At 35.4% G+C, this 15,255-nt stretch overlaps 1 protein-coding gene across 4 annotated transcripts in view; it reads left to right on the forward strand.

Moving 5' to 3' along the window:
* Positions 1-15,255, forward strand: part of GSK3B (glycogen synthase kinase 3 beta) — a 116,176-nt gene that overhangs the window by 85,797 nt on the left and 15,124 nt on the right. For 2 of the 4 annotated variants that reach the window (XM_014066531.2, XM_087716528.1), the window contains 4 exons: positions 8,012-8,050; positions 9,737-9,823; positions 11,196-11,382; positions 13,441-13,539. In XM_014066531.2, coding sequence (XP_013922006.1) covers positions 8,012-8,050; positions 9,737-9,823; positions 11,196-11,382; positions 13,441-13,539 — 412 coding nt within the window. The remainder of the gene's footprint in view (positions 1-8,011; positions 8,051-9,736; positions 9,824-11,195; positions 11,383-13,440; positions 13,540-15,255) is intronic. The other 2 variants (XM_014066532.2, XM_014066533.2) reach the window with 2 other exon arrangements.

The following is a 15,255-nucleotide window of genomic DNA, read 5'->3' on the forward strand; positions in this document are numbered from 1 at the left end:
TATATTAAGTGGCAATCAAAATGAAATGGAATGGAGATGGCCAGTCCACAGACTGTGGTCACACTCCACTTCTATCTTGATTTTTGAAAATCCACTTCAGTGCTATTTGATGTTTTCACTGAGATTTTGTAAAAATAATAAAGTTACAATTTTAAGCCCATTTTTGTTCCTTAATGTTCCCAAACTCTTCCTAAAAAATGAAAACATTTAAGATTTCAGCTACACTCCCTATATTCGTCAGAGGTTAAACATGCATTTTAGAGTAAAATTATGGCCTAAAGATTTACAAAAATTTACAGTTGAACAATAAAAAAATATAACTTATTCACATGTCCATGCAACTTACCAGTTTTATCTCCAGTCAAAAGCATAATACAGTGTTCTCTTTCTTCCATATAACAGTTAAATCAGACTGTTCTTTTTTACAAGAATGAGAAACTAATCTTTTTGAAGTTTGTTTCTCTCTTGTTGAAAAAGTGGACAAGGCCTTCCCTTTTACAGAGGGTTCTTCCACATGGGTGAAGTTTGTGGTTTCACAGTAGCTTTTACTCTGATTATAGACTCATATTTGCAGGTTGAGGACATCTTGTAAAATTTACTTTTGCTGGCAAGGGATATAGTGTAAAGATTGTAGAAGCTATAGAATGATACAAGATCAATCAATTCGGTGAAAAAACACTCCAGCCATTAATCATAGCTGTGAAAGTTCATTCTTGCTCATTTTATTTCTATTTCAATGATCAATGTGGACAGTAGTTTTGCTGAACCTCAATCAAGCTCTGTGGTATTTAGCCTGTTGAAAGGAAAGATGGAACATTAATAGAAGAGCTTATTTTCTTGATCTAACAGTTTGGAAGCAATATTTCTGAATTCCAAAAGGATCCTGCCAATGATCTAACATTTGTCAGTTTGAGTCTCTTTCTTACTGACTTTTAGGAATAAAGAAGTTTAAATTTTATTACTTGTTTTATATTAGACTGGGTCTTGATGATTATACTAATTACCTCATTTTCTGCACCTGAGATCTTATAAAGATAAATCTTTTTAATATAACCATTAGATTATTTTGAGAAATCAAAACAAGGCACAACATCACAGCCAGTCTGAACTGAAACACATTCATGCACTTTTTATTAATTGATTTTTAGTGATGGGAAAAGAAAGGAAAAGAAACGAACTTTCTTAACTCATACATATACTGTGTGCACAATTATTAGGCAAATTGTGTTTTGGAGGATTCATTTTATTATCGAACAACTACAGTGCTCTTGGTCAATCCAAAATGTTAATAAACCTCAAACCCAGTGGTGGGTTGCAGGCGGTACACCCCAGTATGGGTGTACCGGATCCTGCCCGGAGCACCGGGTACCATTCTGGTACGGTGCTCCGGAGGGCCCGCCTGCTTGCCTGCACTCCTTATTTGTGCTTTAAGCTTTTGACGCTTCCACGCACACGCATGGCGTGTATGGCACCTGCGTGATGCTCTGCGGAGTAGCTGGAGCGTCACGGAGGCTTGCGGAAGCATCATTTGGCACTACAATGCATGTGCGTGCTGCGCGCGTGCATGTGGGTGATTCTGAGGCCGTTCCAACCGTACCAGTTGGAACAGAATCTGAAACCCACCACTGCTCAAACCTGAATATTTAAGAAAGTAAAAGTGAGGTTTTGACTTTCTTAGGAGAATATCTATGTGTGTACAATTATTGGGCAACTACTAGTGTGCAGAGTTAGAATGCAACTAAATGAAAAATGAAAATTTGCCCATCTCTCTTATTTATTTGCATCTGTTAAAGTGAGAATAATAAACAAACAACTTAAAATGTACAAATAAACATTTCTGACATTTAAAAAAAACCAGTGACCAATATAGCCATCCTTCTTTTTAATAACAGTCATAGGTTTTCCGTTTATGGAGTCTGTCAGTTTCTTGCTCTATTGACGATCAACTTTTTGGGCAGCAGCAACCACAGCCTCCCAGACACTGTTCAGAGATGTGTACTGTTTTCCTTCACTGTGAATCTCTCGTTTAAGAAAGGCCCACAAATTGTCAATAGAAGTGAAGAAGGGGGCCAGGTCAGGTGAAGAAGGGGGGCAGATCTTTATTCTGTTATCTTTAAGGCCTGTGCACAGTGGAGTACTTTGATGCATGTGATGGAGCATTGTCCTGCATAAAAATAATGGTCTTCTTGAAAGATGCAGACTTTTTCCTGTACCACTGCTTGAAGAAAGTGTCTTCTAAAAACTGGCAGTAGGTTTGGGAGTTGATTTTGAGTCCGTCTTCAACCCGAAAGGGTCCAACTAGCTCATCTTCAATAATATTAGTATCCCACCTCCATCTAGCTCATGTCTGCGTCAAAGTGAAGCTCTGTGCCTATTACTGATCCAGCCATGGGCCCATCCATCTGGTCCGTCAAGAGTCACTTTCTTCAGACCATAAAACTTTTGAAAAAAATCTGTCTTCAAATATTCCTTGGCCCAGTCTTGCAGTTTCAACTTATGTGTCCTATTCAGTGGTGGCCAGGTTTCAGCCTTCCTTACCTTGGCCATGTCTCTGAGCACTGAACACCTTTTACTCCTGGGCACTCCAGGTAGGTTGCAGTTCTGGAATATCACAGCACTGGAGGATAATGGTTCCTGGTAGCTTCACATTTGATTCTTCTCAAATCTTTTGCAGTTAATGTGCATCTTCTTTCTCAACACGTTTCTTGCAACCCTGATGATTATTTGCAACAAACTGTTTGGTTCTGTGATTACGCACCAGTATCTTAGTAATTTCAAGAATGCTACATCCCTCTGAAAGACGTTATAACATTTTTGACTTTTCAGTTAAATCTCTTTTTTGGCCCATTTTGCCTGAGGAAAAGGTGCTGCCTAATAATTATGCACATCTTGATATAGGGTGCTGATATGCTTAGGCCACACCCTCCCTCATTACACAAATGAACATCACCTGATATGCTTATATCCACTAAGCATTCAAGATTATACAGCTTGGGGGTTGGAAAATATGTATAAAAATGATGATAGAGCTTTATATATGGTAATAATGCAAAAATGTTGGTATGTTTGGGAAATGATAGGGTAAGTTGAATAAGGACTGTATTGGAGTGTCTGGTGAACCTAATCTTGAAGGTTGTAAAAAAGATGACTTTTAGGTTTAGAAGTGTTAACATGCTAGTATAATATATATGCTATTATACACACACACACATGCATATATAGATACAAGTTTAAAATTATATATAAATTTATAAAATTAAATCCAAATATTAACAAAATAAAATTACTTTACTCCTATGAAGTCCACTTGTACCTTTTAATACTTTACCAGCTCCTTTTTGCAGTGGTTACTGGTCTATTTGCCACTGTTATATTTTCCCAGGAACAACAGAAACAAAAATGAGCTTGGCTTAGAGAAAAATTACAGATTTTAAATTCAAACATTTGCAAGGATTATTAATATAAACAATAGTATATTAAATTGTTAAAATTATATCTTTAATATTTGAAATCTATACAATCATAAGTGATGCATGTATTTATGTATTATATTCATATTTATTATACAATAATAGCAAAGAGTGTTAGCCAAAATAAGCAATACTGCATGGATAACAGTTATGAATTATTTAAGGCGCTTTGCCTAATACAAATATACTTGCAAACTTTTAAAAATAATTTATCAGGCATGTTCTACCCTTTCTTTATGTTCTGTAGTTGCATATATATACTTTACCAATTGGAGGTTGTGTTCTTACCATGCTAACCAATATGTAACAAGATGGAAGATTCAGAGACATAAAGGATGATATTTTAGAACTTTTATTTGGTTTTATTTGTTCTCTGACAGTATTTATGAATGTGTCCCAAATTAGCTAGCTTGTTCATGCGTTGGTTGCAGTTAATTCACAATTCAAAAATCAATATGACTTCTATCTCTGGAAGTACATCATGGAATATAAAGTGGAGTCTAAAATGGTTGTCATGCATCAACTCTCAGCATCGCAGGTCTGCTTTACATATTTATGTGCACGCGTAAATTTGTTGTGGTCTCGGGTCAGTTGAAGTCAGGCAGTGCCTAAACTGAATTAATTAACTGAACAAATTTGACAGGGTGCGATGAGAGACTACTGACTATTTTATAAAATAAATGCAATTTTTCAAAGTGCACTGGGAAGTGCAGGGTTTAGCAGCTGATACGCAGAAGCTCGCTCTCCCCAGGTAAGGCAGTTATGCATATGATGATTCATCACTCAAGAGGCAAGCAACAGGATTTTCATTTTTTTTTCTTAAAAACTGTCACTATTCTTGGCTCCATTTCATTGGCATCTGATTGGAGACAAGCTAGAAGTGAAGACCTTCCATTTCACAAGGATAGTTTATATAGCAATAAAACTAATGCTACTTGGATAGTGTTCAAAACCTTTGATCAACAGCCCACAAATGGGATCTGTAGCATTTTATTTATTTTCTTCACACTACCACTCATGGATTTGTTGACACTTGTTTTCTCAATGGAAAGCACTTAGTAGTAAGATTTTATTCTTATGTATCTTAGTTTCTTGATCCAGTGAAGTGAGCTTAATATGTTTTGTGCTGTACCGGAGTTTTAGCTTGATTCACAACCGTTTTCTTTTTTGTTTGTTATAGTTAAGAAAAAGCATACACAATGGACTAATAATGTGTTCCTTTTTTATTGAAGATTTGAGTTCCAACTTTTAATGAAAGGAATTAATGTTCCATTCTGATGTATTATAGTGAATAGTATGTTAGAGCAAACTGAAAAACAAATACATACCATGAGTAAACCCCCCCCCCAAAAATCAAAATAAATGAGTCAAATTAGTTTTGAAGAGTTTGCAAGTGTATTTATATCAACAAGTAGCCAATTCAAGAGTTTGCAATAACTGATTCTCAATTATTTTAATTCATTGATTTAAAATTCAGTACCTTGTTGATTATGTATTAAAATATACAGTATCTTTAAGCTATAGTATATTTAAAAACTATAGAATCTGAGATACGATTACCTGAAAAGATTTAAAATGTATGTCAACACTAATTAATAAATAAAGTAAATGATGTAATATACTAATGGCAGGATAAACACATTGTAAAATGAATTTATGATTGGGCTGCCAAGAACTTTATGAAATTGTTCTGTGAAAAGCAAGTATATATAGTTTTTTATAAGTATTCAATAGTTGCACAGTTCTTTCAGGGTAAAAAAATTATTAAATTTCTCATTTTGGCTCCTTTTCATAAATGTGTAATATCACTAGTACATTTTCCACATGTCCTTGTTAAAAAAAAATCACTTTTATTGACCCCCCTCCCCAAATAAAACAAGTTTTAAGGCAAGAGAAATACCTTTAGTTTTGCCACTTTTTGAACTCGTGGTTTAAAAAGTCACCTTTTTATAAATGAAAGTTGGAATTCTCAACCACTTGCTGAATGCAATATAGTTCCATGATAGAACATAGTGAGTAGGGCTGGATTCATGCAGAATGTATGTAGCGTTGTTCTTTATTTCTTGACTTCATTCATTGCCTCCCTCCTTTTTCTCTTTTATGTTAAGACGACTATGTTGAGGTATATAGCTGCTGTTTTCTTTCATATTGCATATTGAATAGGCTACGTCTGCAATATTTCTCAGCATCATATTGTAGCCTCATTCATACTGTCAGTTAACTACATTTCAACACAGCAGCTAGGATTTTCCAGCAGTGCTTCAGAGAATAATGTTTGAGTGGCTAGAACTGTTCCATGTCTTTAATGAGCAGTTCCGGAAGTCCTGTTTCACTCAAAAAACACTAGCAAAGCATTATTGCTGAATACAATATTTCTATTACAGCCAAGTAAAATTCTATAATACTTGTTCTCCAGTGTGCTGTGTTCTTAACTGTAGGTGGTAGAGCATGTGGAACAAAGATATAGAAATTTATATTGAACTTGGAAAATGTGTCACTTTTAAAAATCTTATTGATGCTCACTAATATTTTGCCTCCAAGATAATACACAGTGCTAAATCATGTCCAAATAAAATCATGAATATAATTCCTAAATTTTAATGGACAAAAATTATTACATCAGATTTTTTGAAATAAGTTGAAATAACCATTATTTCTGGTTGAAAACCTTATTGTGATCTTATAAACTTATTGCCAAGACAAAATTTCCCATAAAATAAAAAGATGCTACCAATACTGTCAAATCTTAAGATTTCAAGAACTATAAAAAGAATATTTAGCTGAAAGAAGTGATGGGCAAAAAATCCTAAAACAGTACTAGGTTTAATGTACTAAATATGTAAAGATATCAATATGGGAATTAGAATAACTAGGCAGAAACGGAACATAAGTGAGGAGAGATAGAACTCTCCTCTCCATAACAGTACAGTGCGAATTGAACATATTTAGGGGCTACAAAATGGTAATACCTATGTTGCTGCAGAGGAAAATGAAATGGCATATCCTGGAGAAAGTTGGAACTTTCAACAGAGGTATATTACATGGCTATGTTCATGATAGGTTTTTTTCCAGCATGGCATTTTATGTCATTTAACATACTATATTAATAAGTAAACTGCGCAAATTAATTAATATACTATCTGTGATTATAGTAAAATATAATTTGCAATATATAATTGAAATCATATAGTTCTAGTCAGCATTCACATGTGTCACTTTAATTTTAGTTTTCTGCTTGTGGCTTTCCTGTGCATTTACTTGGCCGTATTTAGTCTGCATACTAAAGGTTAGTCTGCCCACTTGCATTATTCTTTGTGTTGTCAGCTTCTCTTTTCCTTGGTCAAGATTGCTTCAGATTCAATAGATTTCATTGCGACGGGCCGGCTTTTAGACCCAAGTGCTAAGTTTTAGTCCGCAGACTAAAAACTAATCCGCGGATTATTTATGCAAACAATTCTCTCACTGAAAACTACATGAAAAACAGTAACTATTATCTTCAAAACATAATAGTGAGGGCAGTTCACAGCTAACACTGAACTTTACACGATGTCCTTTGACACCTATGCACAATAGAATGCTGAAAACATCCCTTGTTTTAGTAGCCCCATTGTGCTTAAGTGTTGGCAAAGTGTATTATTGACTGCTTGACCTGTAACTGTGACAGTCCCTTGCTTTTAATGTTGGTTGTTTGTATGTGGTTAAGTAGTTCTTAGTGGGTGAATAAAGCATTAGAACAGATTGGGGTGAGAAGAGTTTAAAGAATGCAGTGTCTTTCTGTCATCATCAGTTGTTCTTAAAAAAGAAAAAAACATAAATCCCCTGCACTTATAAAGGACTGAGGGCATAAGGGAGGAAACCACAATAAAGGGGGAAGTAAGTTAGATCCTACCATCACTCCTGAAGTGTCATGTCCAGTTCCTGAAGCATCCTAATGAAATATCAGCTAAAAATCTAAATGCTAAAATATCCATTGGCGGGGAAGTCAATCCAAGATGAAGAATAATCCGCGGTGGCCTGGTGTAGTTTATAGACATTTAAAGTGATCATCTTAGAAATGAGAAACTTAATGATTCTCTCTCTTAGAAGTGTTATATCAGAACACTTTTCAGTTGTGCTTTTAGGAAAAATAAACAGGAATAAATGAGTCTATGCATGATTGCATGTCTCATGCTCCTTCCTGTGTCTATCTCTCTCCAAGATAGGGAGGAGATCTATAGCTTAGTTTTGAAAATTCAGTAATCTTACTTTTATACAGACATTTGATTTCATATTTTTGTTACTTTTTAGTAAAACCACTGGCATTGGAACATGCATTAAAATAAAATGTTTCTATATTATGCCTCAGCTTTGCAAAAATATTCTTATTAATTTTTTGAGTTTGGACTTGCTGCTGATGTTTAAAATTTCTAATTGTATTAAACATTTAATATTTCCCCATCACTTTGGATTTCTTATAATATTGGATATATTTTTCCTTGCTGGACTATTCTTTTGGATTGACTCCCCCTCTTTGGATTATTTCACTGCATTATCATCCTTAGGACTCGTCAGGAACAGGACATTTCACCTCAGGAGTACGGGTATGTATATAATTTTTTTTCCATATCACCAGGTTAATTGCCGGGGAAATAGAAAATTAAAACTGAAAACTTTACACCAAGTTATTAGATTTCAAGGAGCAGTCAGTTAAATTCTCTTCCTTGTGTAAAATTAGATGTTTGGGAATAGAAGTAACATTTACATTTTTCAACATTTATGCAAACATCTCATGACTCATTTCAAGTTTCCAAAGAAAAATAACTCCCTGATAGTGCTTGCAATTATATTGGCTGCTTTAATTTTAATTTATAGAGCATGAGGAGATATATGAGAATAATTTCTGCTAGCTTATTAGTGAATGCTATATTAATTGTTTCCCTCAAAATAAAGAAAAGCAAATTAAAAATTGTCATAATTAGAGATGATAAGACTTATATTCTAAAAGATCCGGCGGATACAAGATTAAATGTGTTTCTTTGCAAATATCCCCTTTGTCTGTAATCAGTAGATTGAATTGCACTTGAAATTTCATATTGGGACAGAGATACTATATGGGTAATGTGTTTATGAGTGAACATTGTATAGATCACAAAAAGGTGTGAAAATATTATGCCAAAAGAAATATGGCATAAGGTAAGAAAAGGGAATATAGCTAAAACTAATTCTCCATAGTCTTCCATTCATTTCTGTCCTCATACAAAGCATCCTTGCTTCCATGACATCCATTGCCTTTTGTTTGTATCACCTTTGGAGATTGAACAAAATCTAGTAATCATGTACTGAAATGTCATTCAGAATAATTATCTGGCTAAGAGGTTTGTTTTCCCTTGAGGAAAAAAATTGTCGATCTTACTACACAAACTCCCAACAAGAATTTGAAACATACAGATTTCACTTTTTGATGAGATTTCAAAAAGCAACAATTGCATCCTCAGTAGAAAATTCCCAAATTCATATATTCTGTTTCAAAGAAAGATCATACAATTCACCCAGGACTTGTAGTGAAAAAATACTTTACATTTCCTTGTTCTGTAGTATTTGTGTTTTCCCATAACAGAAAAGCAATGAAACTTTCTCAAGAACAAGTTGAAATAAGGAAATAGAGTGTAAAGCAAGAAGCTGAGGTTTTTTTTAATGACCAGCAGCTTTGATGGCACAGTGGTTAGAATGCAGTATTACAGGCTAATTCTGCCCACAGTCTTGAGTTTGATGGTGACGGGGTTTAAGATTGAATCAGCTTTCTATCCTTCTAAGACAAGGATCTAAATTATTGGGGGCAATATGCTGATATTGTAAACCACCCAGAGAATGCTTTAAAGCACTATGGAGTGGTATATAAGTCTAAATGCTATTGGTATTGAAATAATAATAATGTGACATTAATGTCCTATATCATTTTAATACATCTCAAAATTATCTAAGAATCATAAAACTATGCACATCTAATGAATCAGTGAAAACACTTTAGAATAAAAATCCAAATTAGTTTCCAAATTGGATATCTAAAGGAAAAGTTTGGACTAATGCATTGATTTCTTTGCTCTTAAATTCTATCCCCCACTGTTCATCTCATCATGTTATTACATGTGTAAGACTATTTTTCAATCTCTTATCCATTCACTTTCAAAATGTGTGCCCAAGCACAATTACTACTGTATTGTGTTTTCTATTCAGAAGCTGCTATTGCAATAGTTCCCCTCATATTATTTTCATCTGAAAATTATCAGGTCTATAAAGCAATTGCCGCTCTTGGAATGAAAGAATTAGGAGAACAGCTGAGAGTGCCTCATCACTCTCCTGGCTTAAGTTATAAGGTAAGGCAAGGCTAAGTGAGATGAAACAACATTCACAGGATTTCAAATCCTGCTTTTTCAGGTCCGTTTACAGAGGGAAAATTGTCTAGTGTACGGATTGGGAGCATCTTCCCTTTCACACAGTTTTCTCCTACAAATCAAAAACTGGATTTCAGTGCAATTAGAAGAAAGGAGCTATATGAGGATGGGTGTTTAAGTATATGAGTGAGTGAGAGGTGTTTCCAGTGATGGAGTAGGAAGAGTTGTACTCTTCCCTCATCATCCCATCACTCTGTTACATCAAAGGTGCCTTGTCAAAAAAATGCAAACTTGCTTCAGCATTAGATTGGGATTTTTATATAGTGGTTAAAAATTGATTATATTTTGGTTCTTTTGGTTTTCATTTACTCTAAATTCTATTCTGTTCTGTTTTGTTTTAATCTGGTATTTGGGACTCTCCCTCACAAGTTTTGATTACTTTGCAAAAACTCATCATTTTTATAGTAGTATATAAAATTAGGCTCAGTCTCCCCCTGTCTAAATTAGAGGCTAGAATAACTTTGAAGCACTTTCCACGTTCTTGAAGTTAATGCGTCTTTTAAAAATGTATTTATGCAGATCTGCATTTGATTTTGCATGTGGTTTATATGCTATTGTGTTCATTTTGTAGAACTGTGAATTCAGTTTATCACACAATACATTAAGGTTTAACCGTTGTTTATCCTCCCAAGACCTATAGGCACATTCCACACAAGTGAAAAAACAGTTTAGAACTAGAATACAATCTATGGAGTCAACCCATTCCACTGATTAATTGTTTTCATTGTCAGGAAGTTTAACATTTAAGGCAGTCCTGAATCTCCAAGAAAATATGCAGTGCAAAAGTGATGATTGCATGTTGAGAATACACAATATTTTAATTAATTCCTTGCCAAGTAATTTAAAATAGCCACTAAAACTATTAACAAATTAGCTAATGTAAACCAGTTTGATAAATCCAAATCTATGTTTTGGATTTAGTTCTAATTAAATGGGATTATATAACACTCAATCCTCAAAATATCCCATCACTTGCTTTTTTCCTCTTTTCCAGCCCCTCTGCATAACCTAGCGGCATCATTTATGTTTTTAAAGGTATTATTTCCTTTGAGCCTAAATTTCCTCAGATTGGTGCTGGATGTCCGTCATGTCCTCAGAGATTTTGTAAATTCAACATTATTCAGTATAGTTCCTTGCCAGTAAGCATTTTTGCCTTAGCCAGTTGGTAAAAATCTGATGTTAGCTTTTTAAAAAACAAAAAACAATACCTGCATCAGCTTATTGGTTCAGGCTCATAGTCTGTCAATAAAGAGTAAAACAAAATGGTCAGCCTGCCCTCTTTTTTCCCCCATAGGTCTTCCGACCCCGCACTCCACCAGAAGCAATAGCTCTATGTAGCCGTCTGTTGGAATATACCCCAACTGCCCGCCTGACTCCACTGGAAGCATGTGCACATTCTTTCTTTGATGAATTACGGGACCCAAACATCAAATTGCCAAGTGGTCGAGAGAAACCTGCACTCTTTAACTTCACTACTCAAGGTAATTTTGAAACATGCCAGAATATGGCATCTTCTCAAGTAAAGTTAGAATGAATAATGGATAAAGTGTTGGGCACTTCAAAAGAAAGTACTCTTTCCTTAGCATAGATTAGAGGGTTGGAACAGAAGGAAACATTTGCGCATTTTGTGTTTGTGTGTGCGTGTAACCAGTTCATTCTTGATAGAGAGAAATGAGGTAGAAAGTAATTGAATCCATAATCTAAATCAGGGCTAGTCAACCTTTTTATACCTACCGCCCACTTTTGTATCTCAGTAGTAAAATTTTCTAACTGCCCACCAGTTCCAGTGATGGTGATTTATAAAGTAGGGAAGTAACTTTACTTTATAAAATTTATAAAGCAGAGTTACAGCAAACCCCTACCGCCCACCATGAAAGCTGGAACGCCCACTAGTGGGCGGTAGGGGCCAGGTTGACTACCACTGATCTAAATGATCTCTATCATAGTTGGCAAGTTGTTTCCTAAATGAATTATTAATAAATGAACGTAGATGAGGTTATAGTCCATAGTGCAATAATTAAATGAATAAGTAAGAACACCAAATAGTCAATTTTAAAATGAAGATTATTTCTGAAATATAAAATAGCAAGCATATACACAGAGTGGGATTAAACATATTTTCAAATAGTGCTAAATATATTGTTAAACAGTCATGGTGGCTCAGTGGTTAGAATGCAGAATTGCAGGCTACTTCTGCTGGCTGCGAGCTGACTGTAATTTGGCAGTTCAAATCTCACCAGGCTCAAGATTGACTCAGCCTTCCATCCTTCCAAGGTTGGTAAAATGAGGACTCAGACTGTTGGGGATAATATGCTGAATCTGTAAACTGCTTAGAGAGGGCTATGAAGCACTGTGAAGCGGTATGTAAGTCTAAATGCTATTGATATTGCTAAATAGAATCATTATTTGGTTTCATATTTTTGGGGATCATGTCTGCAGCCCAAACTTGCTGAAGACACAAAGTAACCAACTAAATAGTTTCTTTGTTGCTATCATAGGAAACATTTTTAAAGTAGTGTCCTTCTCAGTACTATAAGGGAGACCACCCCTTTTCAGATTATTTTTCCTGCCTTCATTTAGTAGTAAAAATAATACTTTTTCTAAAAGCAGTACTTTTTAATTAGAAATGTTTTGATATATTAATGTAGGAAAATCATTTAAAAAATCATATATAGCTGGGAATAAGTTGCATCTGAATAGGTATACATTTGATCTTAGCCAAAAGGCCAAGAATCTTCTTAATAGATATGTGTAGGACTTTACTATTAATAATGCAGTTCCATTTGGAAGAATAGTTATTTGTACAAAAAGTTAAAGTAATTCGTCACTCCTGAGCATTTTTTATTATAGTCCCCTCCAAAATGTGTGTATTTTTTAGATGATGCCCAGTAGCACTTGAACTGCACAGCTGCTTTTTAAGAATCTTATCATGCTAAGTTAGATCATTGATTTGTCTGTGTCAGAATTATCCATGCAGCTTGTTAGTGGCTCTCCAGACAGATTTTACTCTGACTAGTTTTATATGTTCCTGCATTGTGTCAGTATAGATTAAAATGTCATCCAGGTAAACTCCCTTTTTCAGGTGTTCATGCAGCACTTCATTTATTAGCTGCATAAACACAGCAGGGGCCCCTTGCAGTCCAAAAGGGAGGACCCGGAACTGGAAGCATCCTAAGGGGCAATTGAAATCTTTTTTCTACTCATCCCCTGTTTTAGTCTCTTGCTTATGAATGGATTGTCTGTTTTAGTTTTTTGAAAAAAAGATTGTGGCACATGATCTACAGTTTTGATAGAAAAGGGATTTTTTAAATGTTAGAAACAGTATTGGCATTCTTCTGTCCTTCCCATATGCCTCACCACAGTGTGCTTGTCAGCACTGGTGGGATTTAACCTTATTCCTCTATTTTTCCATGACAGTAATGATTATCATATAACTTTTCATAGAGCTTCCTTACATTCCTGGCTTCATCAGAGCTCTGCTAAATTAGATAATTGAATTGTGCTTTGTTATAAATGATCTTTCTTCAACTTCCTTCTAGAATTGTCAAGCAATCCAGCTCTGGCAGCAATCCTCATACCTGCTCATGCTCGAAATCAAGCCGCTGTTTCAACTTCTACCAATACTCCAGCAGCCTCAGGTGAGATCATATTTATATATACCATATTTTTTCTTGGTGTGCAGTTCTTCCACCCACAATCTTCAGTGACACAATGCTGACCATCCCAGTGTTATTACCACTATTTAATCTTGAATCAATATATTTTATAGATTTATCATAAATCTTTAATATAAAGGTTTAGAAAATTACATAAAGGTTTAGTGTTGTTTGTCCAGCATCATAGATGAAGACCTCACCACCATTAGTTACATTACAACTAAGTGTGATGTGTCCAGAGATGATTGGTCAGGCCAATTGGGGCATGAAATGTCCTGCCACATGTTGGACAGTCAGGTAGACACTGTAATTGTTGCCCTAATAGTTCTAGACTTGCACAGCTAGCAAGATGTAGGTCAACAAGCTTAGTTACTAAGTCTTCAGCCAGTGCTGAAGCCATGCTGGGGTTCTTCAATCTAACTAGATTAATTCTTTTCATAGCCTTGCTTCCTTTGGGTCATCTTTTGAGTCTGATGTGGAGCTTCATTTTAGAGACAATGAACCTGCGACATGTCCAACAGTTAGCACCACACGTCCTTAATTACTCTGACATCCTGCTTTCCTTTTCTTCTGACAAGGACATAATCAATAAAATGCCAAACTTAGAGCGAAGGTGCATCCAAGGAGGTCTTTTTATGGTAGGCAAACAGAAAGTTGTTACTGGTGATGAGGAGGTATATTTGCATTAAAGTTGCCAAACAAACTGAGAGTTGGGCATCTAATTCTTCATAGAAGAAGAATCTTACTCAGGGCTGCAGTGTATCTTTCAAGCTCTCTGACAACTAAAGCTGTTCTCCTAGTGTTGTCCAAAAGCATGAACATGTTCAAGTGACAATGGTGAGAGGTATCTTATGTTTGTTCAACCACCGATGGGATCCCCACTAGTTGTGGTGAACTGACCAGCGTATAGTGAAGCAGGGAAAGTTTGGGGCACAAATTATAGTTCCATCTTCATACTGTGGAGATGAGCATTGCATTCCTAAAAAGACTGCTAACTCACCTAGGCAAATATTGGGTTTCAATGCTGCTTTGGTCAATGAAAAGTGACTATTAGACCTGAATTGCTTGTGTGCAGGTCCCTGACTACAGCTCCCAGTGTATTTGTGCTTTGTCACTCACTCATTGCTTCAGGACGTCTTTATTTTTACTCTTTTGAAGAGCAGTCATGATGATGATATTCAGACTGGTGCATAATTCTGATTTAAGTGAAGGAGAAGTACACAGTGTCAGCCTCACTTTCTATTCCTAGTTCCCATCTGAGTCAAGACAATCAGATATAGCACAATGGATGACCAGAACATCTTGTACTTTTCATAAAAAACAAGAAAAATTTATCTAAATCAAGTGGCAACAACCAACTATCTTTACATCCTCTCTCTCTGTCTCTTTCCCCACTCTCTCTCATGATTTGTTTAGTGATCATTTTGCCAAAATCAATTGTGGTTCTTAAACAAAGGCCTTCCTAGTGCATCTTACCTTGCTAGATTCCACCCTAAAGTGACAAATCTTGTGTTCTCAGCACTTCCTGCTTTGAGACCTGCTAACATTGAACTGAAGCAGTGTTTGCGGGTTCTAGATATCCAAAATGACAGAGCCAAAGTCTCCCATCCTTTTATAGTATGGATAGTTCCTTCTCCCTGACTGTCCCTAGATATTTATTTAATATTTTATATCCTCCATATCAGAGACTATTTACTT

Source organism: Thamnophis sirtalis, unplaced genomic scaffold (genome assembly GCF_051295495.1).
Source record: "Thamnophis sirtalis isolate CommonGarterSnake01/CBP01778 unplaced genomic scaffold, rThaSir2_p1.2 scaffold_5, whole genome shotgun sequence".
NCBI classification, from domain to species: domain Eukaryota; kingdom Metazoa; phylum Chordata; class Lepidosauria; order Squamata; family Natricidae; genus Thamnophis; species Thamnophis sirtalis.